The sequence below is a fragment of the Solanum pennellii genome, chromosome 9 (genome assembly GCF_001406875.1).
Source record: "Solanum pennellii chromosome 9, SPENNV200".
Classification (NCBI taxonomy): Eukaryota; Viridiplantae; Streptophyta; class Magnoliopsida; order Solanales; family Solanaceae; genus Solanum; species Solanum pennellii.
This window is the reverse complement of record NC_028645.1, coordinates 645,400-663,993: the sequence shown is the minus strand read 5'-3', so window position 1 is coordinate 663,993 and position 18,594 is coordinate 645,400. Positions and strand designations below refer to the sequence as shown.

General features: G+C 32.2%; 4 protein-coding genes across 7 annotated transcripts; 1 reads left to right on the top strand and 3 right to left on the bottom strand.

Moving 5' to 3' along the window:
• Positions 1 to 1,038: 1,038 nt before the first annotated feature.
• On the bottom strand, positions 1,039 to 3,548 carry LOC107030620 (ABC transporter G family member 20-like). Its single transcript, XM_015231885.2, has one exon. It carries the CDS (start codon positions 3,365 to 3,367, stop codon positions 1,169 to 1,171), a length of 2,199 nt encoding a protein of 732 aa, XP_015087371.1. The 5' UTR covers positions 3,368 to 3,548; the 3' UTR covers positions 1,039 to 1,168.
• Positions 3,549 to 5,796: 2,248 nt separating this feature from the next.
• LOC107029681 lies at positions 5,797 to 10,035 on the bottom strand. 4 transcript variants are annotated; one of them, XM_015231118.2, is made up of 4 exons: positions 9,838 to 10,035; positions 9,576 to 9,754; positions 7,051 to 7,252; positions 5,797 to 6,201 (listed from the first exon to the last, which is right to left on the bottom strand). In XM_015231118.2, the coding sequence occupies exons 1-4, from the start codon at positions 9,917 to 9,919 to the stop codon at positions 5,969 to 5,971; spliced, it is 696 nt and encodes a 231-aa protein (XP_015086604.1). In that variant the 5' UTR covers positions 9,920 to 10,035; the 3' UTR covers positions 5,797 to 5,968. The 4 variants fall into 4 exon arrangements, with proteins under 4 accessions (XP_015086604.1, XP_015086605.1, XP_015086606.1 ...); XM_015231119.2 differs by having other exon boundaries at positions 5,797 to 6,204; positions 7,054 to 7,252; XM_015231120.2 differs by having other exon boundaries at positions 7,054 to 7,252.
• Positions 10,036 to 10,902: 867 nt separating this feature from the next.
• Positions 10,903 to 12,194, top strand: LOC107030825 (pathogenesis-related protein 1A-like). The gene is made up of 2 exons (XM_015232063.2): positions 10,903 to 11,211; positions 11,755 to 12,194. The coding sequence occupies exons 1-2, from the start codon at positions 10,982 to 10,984 to the stop codon at positions 12,080 to 12,082; spliced, it is 558 nt and encodes a 185-aa protein (XP_015087549.1). The 5' UTR covers positions 10,903 to 10,981; the 3' UTR covers positions 12,083 to 12,194.
• Positions 12,195 to 14,319: 2,125 nt separating this feature from the next.
• Positions 14,320 to 18,313, bottom strand: LOC107030609 (fatty acyl-CoA reductase 2-like). The gene is made up of 9 exons (XM_015231875.2): positions 18,003 to 18,313; positions 17,706 to 17,809; positions 17,392 to 17,591; positions 17,195 to 17,295; positions 16,819 to 17,032; positions 16,149 to 16,310; positions 15,989 to 16,070; positions 15,101 to 15,474; positions 14,320 to 14,593 (listed from the first exon to the last, which is right to left on the bottom strand). Exons 1-9 carry the CDS (start codon positions 18,295 to 18,297, stop codon positions 14,428 to 14,430), a joined length of 1,698 nt encoding a protein of 565 aa, XP_015087361.1. The 5' UTR covers positions 18,298 to 18,313; the 3' UTR covers positions 14,320 to 14,427.
• Between the last annotated feature and the right edge of the window lie 281 nt (positions 18,314 to 18,594).

Here is an 18,594-nt window from a genome sequence, read left to right as displayed (position 1 = left end):
GCTAATAAGAAAAAATAAAAAGGAAAGAAAATAAGGTGACGATTTGATCACATCAAATTTCGCCCGTATATAAAATAAGATTATTTATAATTACATAATGATATGATACAATAAAAATTTGAATAATAATTAAAACAAGCATACAAACGGTAACAAGTTGTATAGGGCGGATGCCGTTGTTAACTAAAAAGGTGATTGTTTGGCTTGGAGAGAAAAGAAAATTCGAAAATTTGTTACATTGTTGCATTTCTTTTTCTTTTCTATTTTGGCTTTTAGCGCGCTTAGGTTTATATCTCTGAATTTAAGTTGTTGATGTGGATTTTAAAAAGAAAAAAATATATATTTTCATTTAATATTTATGATTAATTAAAACATCTAGACGAATGAACATACTATAATCATGCTTTATGAGAAATTGAGTTTCAATATTAAGAAGGTATTGGTAATTATTTTACTTTCTCCGTTTTAATTTGTTGATCTTATTATTTTTTTTAGTTTCTTAAAAGAAAGTTTTTTTTTTCGTTTTTGACAATTTTTAGTTTCAACTTTCAAATGACAAATTTAAAATTATAAGATTCAAAAGTCTTCGTCATTTTATTAAATTTCGTGTTAACTCAAAATCAGATAAACAAATTGAAACAGGGAAGTTATATCGTGAATGATTAAATAACATATAGACCGAATGGTTAGAAGCTAAGTTACTCGGACTCTCCTGGAACGTTGTTGCACCGCACCCATTTCAGATCCTTTATAAATGCACTACTTTTGAATGATTCAACACACACTCGATGACATTTTTGAAGAAATCGAAGTTAGAAGGATATTTGTAAATTACATTTTCCATAAAATAGTGGAACTAACAATATCAGAATTCAGAAGTTAACAATCTAATACAAAAGTTAACAATCTAAATACAACTTGATGAACATTATTTAACAACATATATTGAACATTTGAAAATAAGCATAATAATAATGCCTAAGAAAACATAGGAGAAAAGAGCTACTCAATTAAAATTAAGATTAAAAAGAGGACTACTCAATAAAATTATGGTGAGATTAATTTATTTATTTTTTACCTAAGCTGAGCGGACTCTTCACTTTCGATACCACTTCAAAAATAACTGTTGACATTTCTGAAGAGTTTGAGCTAAACGTAACGTAGGTTTTCACCTCCTCTTATTTTTGCTTCCAACCAACAAAGCAAAATAGAAGAGAATCCTAAAGAAAAATCCCAAAGCAATTGTGATCCAAAAACAAGTCCATTTGTTCAAATCAGTCACACCACTTTGCTTCAATATATCTGATCCTGTTGTCAAACATGTTGTGTTAGTTATATTCATTCCCAATGTCTTGCTCATGTTTTGCAACAACTTGATCTTCAAGGCCTCAGGAACAGCCCTCAATGGCGAGGCATCGAAAAGCTGGACACCCTTTACAAAACACTTGTTGGGATCAGAAAACTCATTTTGTAACACCCCTTGGTAAGGGTATTTCACTAAGGACATATAGTGAAACCATATCCAATAAGGAGGTATTCTATCGCGACTAATGAAGAAGCCACTGAAGAGAAAGAAGTAAGCTAAGACCGCGACCACGACTGTGTAGGCCATCATGATGTTGTAGATGACACCAGAGAGGAATGTGACAAATGAACTCCCTGCCCAAAATGAGGCAACTAAGAAGAGCAAGAAGTAAAGGAAACCAGAAACGCCACCGGCTAGTCCAACTGACCAATATGTTGTGACAGCAAAGGCAATGGAGAGGACTAATATGGAAGGAAGTGAGATAATGGCATGTGAAACAACATAAGAGGAACGACGATAAGCGTTATAAGCAGTTTCTCTCATGAAAATATACCTTTCTTGAAGAAAAACAGGAATGGCTTCAGCACAAGTGTAAAAAGTTGTGGACATTGCAAATGCAAAAAAGCCTAACCTTTCTTGAACCCCTTTTGGTGAATTGTCTAATTTCCAAAAAATTGTGGCTAGGATGATCCCAGTGACAACGACAGCGCCAAAACGCATACCAAACAGCTCAGGCATTCTCATGGAATTCAGCATTGATCTTTTAGCTATCACAACCATATCTACCCAAAATGGATTAGCAAATTTCGGGACGTTTGAAGAAGAGAGATTTGGGTCGATATTCGTTGCTCCTGAGACTAATTTCCCTCTTGAAACACTTGCACTTATGGCATCTTTAAGTGATGGTTTTGGTCCATTGTAAAAGCTGCTAGTGCTAGTAGTTGAGTTTTTTCCCCTTTGCCATATTTTATTGAATTCCATCAAAGTTTTGGTTCCGTTTGGAGTTCCTTCGAGTTCTCTGATGAAATCCAAAGCAAACTCTATCCTGTTTTCATTTTCAGGAATCGGATTCCCAAAATCAGCAAAGAATTGTTGTAGACATGAAGGAGGGCTAGTCAAGACTGTGTGTCCACGCGAAAGGATGATTAAACGGTCTAAAAGACTCAAAATTCTATAACTTGGTTGATGAATTGACATGATCACAATACTACCACTTTGTGCTATTCTTTGCAAGACTTTTACCACCATATATGCACTAGTGGAATCAAGTCCTGAAGTTGGTTCATCAAGAAACAGGACAATAGGGTCATGAATTATGTCGATACCAATAGAAACACGTCTTCTTTCGCCACCAGAAACTCCCCTATGGCCTTCATCACCAATCACTGTCTTGGCAGCATTTCTAAGGCCTAATTGATCGATCAACGCTTGAACTCTACCATTCTTCTTGGACTTTGATAAAGTCCTTGGAAGACGAAACTCGGCTGAGAACATGAGTGTTTCTTCAACTGTTAACATTGGGAATAAAAGATCATCTTGCATAACATATGCTGAGATAACCTTGAGAAGCTTTGATTCAAGAACTTCACCATTCAAAGTAACATTCCCTTTAAGACTTTCTCTTGATATTCGATCTGCAAGGGCATCAATCAACGTTGATTTTCCCGAGCCACTAGCTCCAAGAACAGCCATGATTTCACCTTCTCTGGCTTCTCCTGATATGTCATTCAACAACACCTTATCGGATGACAACTCATCGTCTTTATCGCCCCTCCTCAACCACCTAGGAAGTGATATTTTACTTTTGACTTTAACACTATAGTTTAGGTTGTGAAAGGAAAGAACAAAGGGAAATGATGAAGGAGTAGTAGTCCCAAGTTCAAGAACTTGGTTTTTTTCCTCAGCAGAGTCGCCAACGCGTTTCAATAGCTCACCTAGTGTGATAGAGACATTGTGCCTTGGTTTTCTTCCAAATTCTTGAAGTTCCATGTTATTTCTTGGGCCTAAAAATGGAAGATCACTAGCTGAAGACATGTCGTCGCCTCCATAAAGACTAGACATGTTTGATCAAATTAGTACTACGTACCAAATTTTGTAGCTAAACAGCAAAATTGATCAGTAGTTGTTGTTTTTGTAAGTGAAGGGTGTTTGTTGTTTATGGATGTATATTTCTTACTAGTTTTGTCTAAAAACACACACTAAATAGAAAGATAAATGTATGAAAAGTTAATTCAACAAAGTTTTCTTCTGGTTGAATCACTTTCTTTATGAAATTTTGGCTAGGTAAATATATATATATATTTTTTATGCCTTTGTACAAGAATATAAGGTTAAAATTTTAATGTTTTCGTGTAATATTGAGGTTTGAAAATTATACTAAAGTAAGTTCAGTAGGTGGCAAGTTGGATGCCTTCCATTGAATAAGTATACGTAATATACATCATCAACTACTAGGTCTATGTTACTACGCATCTGATACGGGTGCATATCTAAAAGTCGGATGTGTTATTATTTAAATTTAGATTCGGGGATATATAAGGGTAAGATCCAATCAATAAATTTATATTACGATGTATATGAGTATATGTTTTGATGATTAATTGAAGTTGTTAAATCAAAGCTAGTTAATATTTTGTTCATAAGTTATCTCATATAATAGTAAGTGTTCCTTATATTTGTTCATAAGTAATCTCTAAGTATAGCAAAGTGTTCCTATATATATAATATTTTTTTCATAAGCTATTTCTTATACTAATAATAAAGTGTTTCTATCTATATATAAATATAAATATAAAATATAAATAATTATAATAGTTAATAAAGTGTTCCTATTTATATGTATAATATTTTCTTCATAAGTTATCTCATATAATAGCAAAGTGTTCCCAATATATTTACCACATGAAATCTCAACCAAAAATAGTAAAATACCATATCAACGTATGCTTTTTTTTCACGGATGAAGTTAAGATTTTGAGTTTATAAATTTTAAATCACAATTATTTTTATTTATGGAGTTCTAGATAAAAAAAAAATTTAAAAAAAATATCAGATGCCTTAGTTGTAACTAACCAGATTTAATGGGGAGACATTTCTTGTGTGTTTTTACAAAAAATAAAATAAAATATCAACTACATATTCTTCTAACCTAATAAATTCTTTTCTAAGTGATTTTAGAGTATATGATAACTCTTTGGTTTTTCTATCAATTGGTTTGTTGAGAAGTAATTTACAACAAGGGAAACTTTATTAGACATCACTAAAATGTCAAAAGGTTCATGTCTATTAACTTAAGGTTTATGACCAGAATTGCGATGATTGAAATTTGTTTATCCTTAATAATCGACTTTAATTTAAGCTTTAAAAATAAATAATATTTTGATAGAAAACGTTCGATCCCCTTAACAAATCTCCTCCGCAAAAACTAATCCTCAATTACCAAAGGCATAGTGAGAGCGAGATGGTTAAGCCTCATCCAACCTTAATTAGTAGTCAAGTTCGAGCTCTAAAGATGAATATTATCACAGTAGGAAGCATTTCATCCCAGCGAAACTTAAGCATCAAAGGGTATGTCTAGATATGGTTGGGACCCATCGACATAAGATAATCAGTTGATAGTGAGTTTCTCTATTCTTTCAAAAATTTCTCACGATTGAGTTGGTGTGAACGGTGAAGTTTACTGCCTGTCTAGCCTATGTTTCGAATTTGAAGATACATAATAATGACATAAAGTTTGGGTACGTAATGTAAACTTGACTATTTCTACAAATTAAAGAAAAAAATATAATACACATTGCTAACTTGTTGCGTGTTATATTCATATAGTAGCCACTCCTACTTTCTTGTGTGTTTTATTTAGTTGCAAATAACTATAATTCATCTAATTTTTATTGAATTATTAGTCACTTCCATGTGGCTTATAATATGGTCACCAATATATTCCTAATCTCTTTTGTACACGCCTTCATTACTTTACGAAATCTATTTTTTTATTTTTTTTGTCTATTTCCTATTATTATTTTACACTTGATAGGAATGTATTCTTATAATAAAAAATAAAAAAAAATCATTTTTTAAATCTTGTACCTAAATCCCTTTCTTATTAATATGAATTTTGTTTTACTTTGGGTGTAGATGTTCATCTACTCTGGACCTAAGAATTCCTACAAACTCTTCAGTCAAAAAATAGAATATAGAAATGTGGAAGTTATAGATTATATAAAGTTCGGTCAACTAGTTTATATACACTAAAAATATATGTGTTGTGCGTATTTTGTAAGCTAATCATCCATAGGTAGATTTACTTTTTTCAGAGGTAACCCGCGCTAGGCAAACCCGATGCGACGAGCACAACCTAAATGGCAAACACCTTGCTTTTGCTAGCAAAGGGTTTTGAACTTGAGATCTCCAACATGAAAATCTCAAACCAAACCACTAGACCACCTCGAGAGGGTACTTTTTTACCTGTCCTTTCAATTACTTGAAGCAAATTACAAGAACAAGGACCAGGTTGGAGTTTTCTCTTGTAGTACAATGAATTTATACATATTTTCACTCTGTTAAGTTTACACTATACAACTGTCTCAATAGTTCTCTCCAAGAAGAAGATTGAAACCAAAAAGCAATGTACAAGTGTTTTAGGGTATACCATTTCTTTTCTACCTAAATGACATGACTAAGTGGTCCAATGCCCAATTCGTCCTCTATGTCATCGCTCTCTTCGAACAGCTTCAAGAATCGAGCTTGCTCTTGTTGTTTCTTTCTCTTTTGCCAATATTTGTAAGCAGTTACTGCTCCAAAAACTACAAAAGTCATCACTAACACACAGATGAGCAGCACTAGAGCCCAGTGCATTCCCTTTTCCTTATTCCGTGGGACATCGGCGTGATTAGAAGCTACTGAAATCATGCAATAACACAGACAATAAGTTACAGAATATAGAGAACAAATGGATAAGCATCCATAATGCTATAAATACAAGAATTTTGTAGCCCTGATAAGTTGATGTTTAAATAATTTGTAGATTTTGGAACTCAGTAGAATCGTTCCTAATTTAGACAAAATCATCATGGATTCCCTACGTTCCACAAAGGGATGTCAGAGGAGACACAAGGATATAGTAACATTTAGAACAAAGATTACTAGAAATCCATATCGTCATCATACATAGCTTGCAAGGGAACTGCAACCTTCCGTTTATTCAGTTTCTTTTGAGAAACAGTCCAATTTAATTCTTCAATTATAGAACCGGGCAAAAAAATTGTTTACATCTGTGTCAACACCCCTAAGTGAATGTAGTGTGGTACCATTGTCTTTTGATTGCAGGGCCAATTAGGAGCCCAAATCCTACGTCAAAATAAAACTCAAAGATTTACCCACCAAAACCTTTTTCTATTGATCAATTCGATTGGCATAAATTTTATTTACCTTTTTGATGATTAAGATTCCCCTATGAGTTATTCCCAACTCCAACTGACCCTCATGTTCGAAAACTCCAGGAGGAGAGGGGGTACTTGAATGTCAGCCCTCTTGTCAGTGGCGGGGTCTGAACTAGAGACATATCTTTCCACACATTTTGTGTTGCATCCTTATCACTAAATCAAAACCTCGAAGAAAAGATTGGTGAGGGGGGNGAGTTTATGTGCAGTAAAATAATTCCAACTAGCCTCAAGTTCACTGTTGTTATAGAGAATACATCACATTAACCAACAAGAAGAGGAGACAGCAAAAGATAGAATACTCACCACCTTCAAGAGGGACGCAGTCTGGACACAAAAATGTGGCATTGAACTCTTTCTCCTTGAAATGAATATACTTCCCATCAGCACTAGTAAAATCAGATGCACAGAACTCCCATTCATCAAATATATCATCAGGCTTTATAAATGAGTCCTTCTCATATATCCCACATCGTTTGCACTTCTTTTCTTCAAGTTCTGTCAGAGGCTAAAAAAATAAACATGCACATTAGATCAGCAAACTTGTGAACTTCTAAAAGAACAAACATAGACAAGCTTCCGAGCTGCATCAGAAACTTCCAAGTAACAAGAATAATAGTCTAAAATTGGAATACAAATTCAAATTCTTCCCTTGATGCATAAAGCAAACAAACACATAGTTTATTAAGAATAGGAGTCTCCTCTGCCAGACAGCCACATATATGCTGTAGGCTTGTAACTAACTGAGGATTGTCTTGACTAAACTTTAAGTACTCCTATGTATCATGGAGAAAGACTGGGAAGAAAATTATGAAAAGAAATTGATCTGACTACTGGTTGCAAGTCCTCTCAATCTTTACATGATCAACTGTTTAGTTCCATTACCTTTTCTCTTTTTATTTCTAATTTTTTGGGTGCATGTGGTTGGGGTTGAGGGAGAGGAAACGGTTCCCCTCACACACAATTGGAACTTCATGCTTTGGTAATGGTTATTGCCTTCACGCACAGCTATTCCTAGGTTGAAACCTAAAAACTCCACCTCAGTAAACCCCTCTTCCATTTCCAACAGGTCAGCTCCCAGACAACTAATCAGTCATCTCCCAAGTGCCAACAATTGTCTGCAGTCAACTAGCACTTCTCTTCTCAGGCCTGCAAATGCCTTTGATATGCTTCCTAACATCATGCAACACCAATATTTCATCCCCTGCTCTCTCTCATTTCGTTTCTACCAGTAACTATAACTTATGCTTCTTGGAAATCCTCCCATCACGTAAGAATGAAAACCTTTAAGCCTAATTTAAGCCTTATCCCAACATCTACAGGTTAAAGGAAAACAACAAAGGTAAATAGAATTTAAAAAAAGTGAGCTCCCCACAACTACATCCGACCATGTAAATCAGTGTTATCAAGCATTTTGAAAGAAGAAATGACTACAATCCACTGAAAGTTGGGATGCTAAGTTATCTAATAAGAATGATTTCTTCGGGAGACAGAGGGACTGCATTGAAACCTGCTTCTACAACAGACCTTTTCCTCCCAAATGAGGGGTAATGGGTAAGAGACTGTATACCTCTCTTGCCTTCTTGCGCATCATCATTCCAGGTAAACTAATACAGAGCCTTGAAGAAAATATCTCTGGAGTGTAACCTCCACTAGAAGGGTCAATTACTACTAAAATAACTTCTAAACCTTGTAGGGTAGACATTGATGAACTTTTTTTTCCTCCTGAAACCGTACATCTAAATGGAACCTGGCTCTGCACTTTCCCAATTGACAGAGTTGACCTTAGAGAAGAAAATGAAGATTTTTCTAGAGCACATTTTTACTGACTTCATTATGAAATTTTCTTGTTTTAGCTTTTTGCCTTTTCCTTTTCTCAACACGAATTTAAGCATGAGAAAACTTTACTAATTGGCAAATGGCATGTCAAATAAAGGGCATAAGCTTCAGAAGATAAATCTGGTTATATTCCACCTCTCTTTAAATTATAGAAAAACCTCAAGAGAACGATATAGTTGGAAATATGATGAACCAACAAATTTGCAGTAGTGGTTAAGAAATCATTAACTTAAAGGGTAGTTTGCGGCTTTGCGCAATGGAACGCTTTGGAAGGCATGCAGCTGTAAGAAATTGAAAGTGGGTATTCCCTTGATTTTGGGATCAGTACCGTCTTCTTAAGTGGGCAGTGCCATGAATGTATCTTCCAAGAGCTAATGCAATGGATATCGGGGCAGGTGCATCTAGTTGCTAGAAACAGTGGATTTCTTGGCTATGAATTTTGTTAAAATGTAAAACAGGAAAAGAAAGCACACCTTCTCTCTTTACTACTATGTTCATTTTACTTAACTATTTCCTGATGTGATTTTCAGTAGGTTTTCTACTTTTTGCTATACTTCTTCCATACAAGCATGTTTTTCTGCTCAAACATCGATAAAGTTATAACGACTTAATAAACAAATTCTATCATAGTAGATTGACAGAGTCAGTATAACTCCCTCTATGTCCAAAGCATAGCCGGTCTCAAACCCAAACAAAGGAGTAGAATCGTTATAGGTTTGACAATATGATACTAAATAGTCAAGCTACGATCAATCCTCTAAAATCACAGGGGTCATTTCGTAGCTAGTTTGGAGGTGTGCTATGCAGGCATTAAATCCTACATGAAGCGATACCACGTTTGCTAGCTGGTCAGGAGGTAAATTATTCATGTATACAATTAACACAATAACCTGGTAACTAATATACGTATAACTCTAACCAGCTACGAAACAACCAGCTCATATAGTCAACCCACACTAATTCAAACATTTTCAAATTAAGCAATTGCATACCTGCCAAGACTCTTCTCCCTTGAAGATATACAACTCATGTTTCTTCTTCACATCAGGCAAATATATTGTTCTATTTTCACCTTTACACTTAAAATAAACTTCCGGTGATGATCCGAAAAACTCATGAGTATTATATATCTCGATCGAATCTAGTGTTACAACCGCCGCTGTAATCAATTCTACAGAAAAAATAGACAAAAATCACATAATTTTCCATCGATTAGTTCACTACAATCAGAAATTCGATTGAAATGAAATTTACCTGGAAGCGAGCTGAGAAGAATCGAGCTACAGAAAAACGAAAGGAGAAGATGAGGAACCCTAGGATTCAATCGACGACACATCGCTGTAGAGATTTTTCGTTTTTTTTGTAGCTTTTTGTGCAAGGAATTGGGTTTTTTTTTTATCGAAGACGAAGATGAAGCTAAATTTTGTACCTTTTGCTCTTCAGATTGTATCTTAATGTTTATTTTAGTCCTACTACTCTACACGTCCACTCGGGTTCGATTCTCTTTGGGTACGAAATCGTTCTATTACTCAGCATTTTATCCTTTGAATCCTCGTAAGTATGAGTTTTTTATTATATATTCCGTCTGTTTTTAATTATTTGTTTACTTTTGAATCGACACAATACTTATTGACATATTAAATTTACTTGTTTATCTTTTTCAAAGTAATTAATTGAAAGTATAATGCGTAAAATTAATCATGCTTTTTTGATTTATCAAAATGCACTAGTAATTAGTGACAACTTAAAAAAAAGATAAATAATTAGAGACAGATGAAAATAAACAATGTACAAACATTGTATAGATTGAAGGGGGTGGTATGTATTACTATCTATGTCCTAATTTATGTGTCATTATTATCATTCGAATTTTAGTGTCAATTTTATTAATTTTGAACGTAAAATTAAATATGAAATTTTTAACAACATATACAATAATATCCTACAAGTGAGGTGTGTGGAGGATAGAATTTATATAAAACTTATTACTATATCTTGGAGGTAAAGAGAAGACGAACATGAAATCTTTAAATTTCTTAAAATGAAAGTTAATATTTGAAATAACGTAAAAAGTATTAAAAGTCATAATAATTATTTAATTTAAAATATTTAAAAGAATACGAAAAAATTACTGTAACTTTTGAAATTCAAAGAACGCCACGTAAATTGTGACATAGAAGTATATATATTCATTCCATATGATGATCTTGCACCATTGCTTTAGAAGTTGGTTGACACTTAAGCCGATATCTCATCTCCACCTATCTTTTGCTTCTTTGTTCCTTCTCAAATTTTAACCAAATAACCAAAACCAATATTTGCCAACATTAATGCTACTTAATTTTCATTGCCATTGTATTTGTCAATAATCTTTTCTTTTTTTTTTTGTCAAATATCAATGGCTAAAATATTATTAACACCAACTTTTTTGGTGTTGTCCATCTTACTAATCTTCATTACTTTCTCACAAGCAACTCCACCAACCTTTGATTGGGTTCAACAAGAATACCTCAAGGCTCACAATGATTTAAGAAGTAGTGTTGGTGTTCCTCCTTTGGAATGGGATGAGAAATTAGCCGCTTATGCGTATGATTGGGCTGTTCAACGAAAAGAGGATTGTAATTACAGGTAAAGATCGATGTTCAATATACATAGTCTTTCGAAAATATTCTAGTTAGACCACCTTGAAAGGGTTGGATCAATTTGGACATGATCATGTAGCTAAATTTATTGTGATATGCACAAACATGACCTTTAAGTGGCACTATTTAAATTTTGGTCTATTTTGATTTTAAAGTGCAAAAAGTGGCTATTTGTGCAAATTAGCTCCCATTTAACATCTCCTAAACTTATTTTAACGATGAATGACTAAAATTTCACCTTTAAGTTCTCTGTATTACTATTATCTCCTATTAGCCATATAAATTCCCAAAACACATCAGATTAATGTATACGGCGCATTAAATTAATGTATCACATCATCATATTAGTGTATCATGTATAAAATGTAATGTATCTTCCTTCACGATTAATGTATCTCGCGCATCAAATTAATGTATCAGCGCTTCTATTATTGTATCCGTTTGAGAGATATTTATAATTATAAACTTATAAGGGGAAAATGATAGTTTTACCTTAAAAGTATGTGATTTCTATCATTTGCCCTTACAGACAACATTCAACCGGACCGTACGGAGAGAATATCTTCTGGCAACTTTACGCAGAGACACCAGCAACTGGTATTGTTAAAAAATGGTTCGATGAAAAGAAGAATTTTGACGAGGTAAATAATGTTTGCAAATGTAAGCCAGAAAAAGAAGGATGTGAATGTGGCCATTATTTAAATATTGTATGGAAGACTACTACAAAAGTTGGATGTAGTGGCAATGTTTATTGCAAAAATCAAAAGGGTGCTTATGTTGTATGTTCATATGATCCTATTGGGAATTATAAAGGTGTTAATCCTTTAAATCCTGGTAATAATTCAACAAGTAGTTAAGGCTAGGTCACATTTAACTCTGAAACGATCGATAAATAACGATGTTTTGATTTTGTAATCACGTTGTAAGGATTTTTTTTGTTTTTAAAAGAATATTTGGTGTATTCGTCTATAGTTTAACTTCAAATGATTTTTAAAATCTATTTTCATTTTTCTTTTTTTTTCTTTTTCGTAAGTTTTGAAATGAAGAAAATTATAAACTTAATCGACCATAAGTTGAGGTCATTGATACTTGAGTCATTCACACAAATGATTATTTTTCATCAAGATAGAGGTTAATAATCGACAAAGAAAATGGCACATTAACTTGTGGACGTTTAGTGATGAATAAAGCGAGCACACATTTTAAAGACTAGAGTTAAATTTAACAGATGTTAGATTGACCGATTTATCCTGTACCCACATTGATAGGAGATAGTAAGTATCTGATAATCGAAATAATTATGGTGACCGCAAGTTAATATGAACATTCAATGCTTAAAAAATTAGAGTGCCTTCACATACTTCTCTAATATGGACTAGGCAGGTAGTTATGTTTACAAAGCAAATTTTGTTCATAAAACGCGTTTAAAAATGCGATTTATACTTGTATTGTATTTTTTTTATTTTTTTTTAATTATGCATCGTATATTTTATTATTATTTTCTTTTTTAAAAAAAAAAATTGAGGGTCTATCGGAAATAATTTTTCTATTATATAAAGATGGAGCTAAGATATAAGTACATACATTTTACCCTACTTGATGAATTACACTAGATATGTTGTTGTTGTTACTTATATACTTGTCAATATAGTTACGAAGACGGTTTTGTTTCTTGCTATTTCGTTGTCTCTTTTCTTACAATCTTGCATCAGATAGTTTGCTTTTGAGTCGAGAGTCTATCGATAATGACTCTCTACTTCATAAAAGTAGGCATAATGTTGTGTATATATATCCTACTTTTATAGGGCGCAGAGAAAAAGAACAATACAATCTATCTAAACAACAGTATGATATAATACAGCACATTACAATATGTTTGATAGAGTTATCTAGCACCTATATTGATACTCCTTCTGTCTCAATTTACGTGACTTACTTTCTTTTTTAGTCAGTTCCAAAAAATTTGACACATTTCTATATTAAATAGCAATTTAACTATAAAGTATCTATTATAATCTTAATGAAATGATTTACAATCACAGAAATTTCTATAATTCATTTTGGAACACAAGTTTTACTTATGTACTTCTCAATATAATTACGAAGATGGTTTTGTTTCTTGCTATTGTGTTGTCTCTTTTCTTACAATTTTGCGACAGATAATTTCTTTTTGAGTCGAAAGTTTAGCAATAACTTTCCTTTTGTGTATATCCTACTTTTATGGGGGTGTAAGTGCAACGACAAAAAAAATACAATCTATCTAAATAACGTAGTTACTAAAACAAAGATAATACGATACGATATAATATATTATGAAAAAATACATTACAACGTGTTAGGAATATGAAAGTAATCTCTCCAATTTATTTTTGACAAATCAATCTCAAAGCTTTTTCTTTCTTCTTCAGACATATCTTCCATTAGTTTTTGTATGTTGCCATTGTGAAACCTTCAAAACAATAAGCCATACAGAATTCACTACATTTCATCTTTGTAAAATACTCTTTACGTCCGAAATCGTTTGTCATGTTGCGCTTTTCGAAAGTCAATTTGATTAATTTTTAAAGATGAATTAGATCATATTAATTCAATATTTTAAACAGAAAAATTAAATATTCTAAAACTATATGAAAAGTACAATAAATTACAACTTTTTACTTATCTAATGCACCCCACCCCCTCATTAATGGAACTAGAAGTGTCATATAATCTCTCTTATAGATATTGTATTGTATTGTTTTTCTTTTTTACAATTTTGCATCGGATATATTTATTTTTTAAAATCGATGGTATATTGCAAACAATTTTTTTACCTTATAAAGATGGAGCTAAGATATATGTGTATTTTACCCTACTAGCTGAATTACACTAGGTATGTTGTTGTTGTTACTTATATACTTCTCAATATAGTTACGAAGATGGTTTTGTTTCTTGCTATTGTATTGTCTCTTTTCTTACAATCTTGCGTCAGATAGTTTCCTTTTGAGTCGAGAGTTTAGCGATAATGACTCCCTACCTCATAAAAGTAAGGATAATGTTTGTGTATACCCTACTTTTATAGGGTGCGAAGATGAAGAACAATACAATTTATTCAAACAATGCGTTTATTAAAATAATACAGTATGATATAATACAACACAATACAATACGATATGATATATTATGGAAAAAAAAATACACTACGACCATTCAAATAAGAGTGTTAGGAAGATGATATCCTGCCTTTCAATACATGTTCTTTTACTCCAGGAATATGAATTCCTATAATGTAATCTCTCCAATTTATTTTTGACAAATCAATATCAAAGCTTTTCCTTTCTTCTTCAGACATATCTTCCATTAGTTTTTGCATGTTGCCATTGTGAAACCTTGCAAAACAATAACATATATTATTTTTTTAATATTTGAATACAGGTAAAGTTGTCTTCGTATAAAATATAGGTCACAAATTTGAGTCATGAAAGTTGTTATACTAATGTTTGCATTAAATTAAAATAGCCTGTCTATATCACACTCCTTGAGGTGCAACCCTTCCTCGAAACCTGTGTAAACACAATATACTTTATGCACCAGACTGCCCCTTAGTCTAAAATAAAAATTAGTGCGTCTATATCACACTCCTTGAGGTACAACCCTTCCTCAAACCTCGTGTAAACGCAATATACTTTATGCACCGAACTAAGCACAAATTTGAGTTGTGAAAGTTGTTAAACTAATGTTTGCATTAAATTAAAATAGTCTATCTATATCACACTCCTTGAAGTGCAACCTTTCCTTGAACCCTGTGCAAACGCAAAATATATACTTTGTGCACCAGACTGCGCCTTAGTCTAGAATTAATAAATGCAATGATAGTAAATGAGAAAGTGTCATACCATCCCTTGTAGAATGCATATGGTTCATAAACCTTGCTAAAGTTCTTTAAAAATTCCACCTTCCTTTTAAAAAGCTTTTGCATCTTTGAATCTTCAACTTCATGATGTTGATTGAACAATTCCTTTGAAATATAATTTGAATAATCTAACATGTTATCAAAATATTTCATCTTTTGAACCTTCACTTGTTCTCCTTTTGAGTTAACAAAAGGAAAAGAAGAGAAAAACTCATAGCTATAGTTCAAAAGTTGTGATGATAATAAAGGATTCACATATGATGATGCTACATGATACACATTTAGCTCTGGACTTTGCAAGTTTCCATGTTTGGCAATAGCAGCCAATGTTGTATTTACAACCATATCAACTGGAACCTAAACCAAGTAAACAAACACAAGTTGTTAGATAGTTTATGTGACGTTGTTTGACTGGTACAAAATAAAATTAATTTAATGAACATATATAAATATATATATGAGACTTATGAAAAACATACTTTTTATTGATGATTTCTTAATGAACGTATAAAAAAGAAATGTGATAACTAATAAAAAAAGAAAAGTGTCGGAACAAATTTATAACAAGGTACGATTTAAGACTGTGGTTCTTTATGGTGTAATTCATGAGATTATATTTTCTGACTAGTGAAACGAATTCAATGAACCTGCAAACTAAGTGTTTGATTAGATTCTTCGATTTTGTGATGCGTAGTGTTAGGAAAAAATACATTTTGGATCTATAACAAGTGCAATCTAAAAATTAGGGATGACAACAAGGTGGAGTAAGTAGGGATCACCCGCATAAACTCATTCTGCTCCACCTAACATAGTATAATTTTATATTTTCAAGATGCACCTCATAAACCCGCACCTCAAAAAGTATACCTACCATATCCATAAGACAGTAGGGGTTAGCATAAACACCTGGAAAGTCCCCTTTTCCATAGAAAATAATTGCAGGGTCAATTACCCTGTGAGAGAAAACAAGAAGATAAAAAAATTATAAAAAGTTTGACTCACGAAATCTGAACGTAACTAATATAAGATACCTTAATCCTTGTATCCATCCTGGAAAAGGTTGTTCATAACTACTAGTTATTGTGGAAGGACGAATAATGACTATTGGTATGTTTTCCCTCATGCTATCAATCACCATCTCCCCCATGGCCTTTGTGAATGAATATGTATCATGCCATCCATATAACTTTGCCCTATTAAAAATCATATCATATAGTATAATTCATTTAATTACAATTGAATATATGTATGTATATTATAATGACGATTAATCTTGTAATACATGTTACTCGATCTGTCTCAATTTATATGACTTCTTTTTCGTTTTAGTCAATTCAAAAAAAAATGGCATGTTTCCCTTTAATTTAGCCTCATTTTACATTTTTGTCCTTCAATTTTGAATGTGCACAAATAGGCACTTGAACTTGTGTAAAGTTGAACAACCACACACACGAGTCCTATGTGTCATAATACACGTAGGACACAAATTTCATGTAGGATGTCATGTAGGACGTTTGTGTCTATTTGTTCAATTTTTATACAAGTTTCAATGTTTATTTGTACACACTCAAAGTTTGAGGACATAAATATGAAATTAAGCCAAGTTAAATGGCATATTATATATTGTGCGTATTTAGTATATACTCCCCTATTCTATATTAACAGAATTTGTGAGGTAATGCACACTTATTAAGAATGTACCTCTCATCTCCTAATTCTTTTATAATTTTCTTGAACTCATCATTATTTTTAATAGAATTCTTCAATTTTGAAACAAAGTCCAACTCATTGGCAGCATTGAGAAGTGGAAACTTAGCAGATGGAGAATGTGTTGTGAGTTTTTCCTTTGTTATGCTTTCTCCCATAATGAAAGGCTTCTCATATTGTAGACCTTCTCTTTCTCCATTGGCATATGCTTTAAAAGAAACAAATTGCATAAGTAAATAAAACCTTTTTTAATTTATAATAGTTAAACATCTATATAACAATGTCCTTATATAAAAAAAACACTAAAAGATATAACATGATTGTCGTTATAAAGAGATTTGACTGTCTGTCGATGAATTTGAATGTGTACCGGTCGAATAATGGATGAGGAGTTTCAAGTTGTTGCATTTCTTGGCAAACATCATGAGTTGATATGCACCATTCACATGAGCATCAAGAGCCAAGTCATACCTAGATAATATTGATGAAGACACAACTCATTAAATAAAAAAAATAAAAGTGTACGTACTTTCTGTAACAACTTTCAGATGAGATGATCGCACTAACCTCAAGTCAAATGTGGTATTTGCTGCGGAGTCAATTATCAAATTAATTTCTTTAGCTATTTGTTGAGAAATAATACTATCCATACCAAGGTTTGGCTCATGAATATTTCCAACCACAGGAATCAATTTACTTCTTATGAATGACTCATAAGATTCCCCATGTATTTCTTTTAGACATTTGAATAATTTTGACTCTATTATCTAATTGAAAAAAAAAAAGAAATCATGCATAATTAGTGACTTTATTTGGAAATTAGATTTATTTATAATAATATAAAAAGTATATATGGAAGAAAAAAAATATAATCAACATACTTCACTTGTTAATCTGTCAAATGCAACTTCCTTATCCTTTGCCCTTATAAGGAGGTAGATCTTGTTTATCTTTGGTGTTGTTCTTAATATCTTTTCAATTAAAACTACAAAAAGAAATGTTTTTATTGTAAATATTAGAGAATATAACCAAGTGTTTAAATGTACCTGTCTTCAACAACTTAATGTTTTAGATACGATAATCTAAGTATGCATTTTAACGTGATATCATAGTAGGCAAAAGTCACGTGTTTGAGTCTCACCGCCAACGAAAAAGAATTCCAACATTATTGAAATTACCTTTTGCAAGAAATCCTGTTGCACCTATGACAAGAAGATTTTTGGCTTCAAAAAAATCAACAATCCCTATTTCATTTTTAGCTAAAACATCTTCATGATGATCACTTAATGCTTTAATAAAAGAGGAAGATGAGTCAATACCATGATCAATTCCTAATGTTAAGTGACTAGTTTTATTTGATCTAAGTTTGTATGAAAAATTGCTAGAGAAATGAGTATTATTTTCAAAAAACAACTTATTTATTGGTACCCTTGTGTTAAGGATAAAAAGATTTTGAAGGTGAAGCATTGTCATTTGACAATTAAACAAATAATTTAGTTATATGTTATAGAAGCTAAAATATTTTTACATTATTTATAGAGGTAAACTTACATTGAAATTAAAAGGGTTGTGAGATCTAGTGCGAAGTGTAACCTAACAATTAGGCACATTGTTGAATTATGTTGAATTGTGATTTTGACATTTAACAAATGGCCACCATGTATTCCGTGTTAAAAAATGAGATCTCTTGTTCATTTACAAATAAAAAGTCGTATTTACAGATTCATGTGATAATAATCAATCCACATATGAATTTTTCATCTCTCACAT

Bases quoted from the DNA above. Each gene is read 5' to 3' on its own strand.
- LOC107030620 (XM_015231885.2), bottom strand. From the start codon at position 3,367: ATGTCTAGTCTTTATGGAGGCGACGACATGTCTTCAGCTAGTGATCTT.
- LOC107030825 (XM_015232063.2), top strand. From the start codon at position 10,982: ATGGCTAAAATATTATTAACACCAACTTTTTTGGTGTTGTCCATCTTA. The intron at 11,212-11,754 runs GTAAAGATCGAT...TTGCCCTTACAG, and splicing joins AAAGAGGATTGTAATTACAG to ACAACATTCAACCGGACCGT.
- LOC107029681 (XM_015231117.2), bottom strand. From the start codon at position 9,919: ATGTGTCGTCGATTGAATCCTAGGGTTCCTCATCTTCTCCTTTCGTTT. The intron at 9,755-9,837 runs GTAAATTTCATT...TTTTTTCTGTAG, and splicing joins TCTTCTCAGCTCGCTTCCAG to AATTGATTACAGCGGCGGTT. The intron at 7,253-9,575 runs GTATGCAATTGC...TTATTTTTTTAG, and splicing joins AGGGAGAAGAGTCTTGGCAG to CCTCTGACAGAACTTGAAGA.
- LOC107030609 (XM_015231875.2), bottom strand. From the start codon at position 18,297: ATGACAATGCTTCACCTTCAAAATCTTTTTATCCTTAACACAAGGGTA. The intron at 17,592-17,705 runs GTATGTTGATTA...TTTTTCAATTAG, and splicing joins TTGACAGATTAACAAGTGAA to ATAATAGAGTCAAAATTATT. The intron at 15,475-15,988 runs GTAGGTATACTT...TACTTGGTTTAG, and splicing joins CCTACTGTCTTATGGATATG to GTTCCAGTTGATATGGTTGT.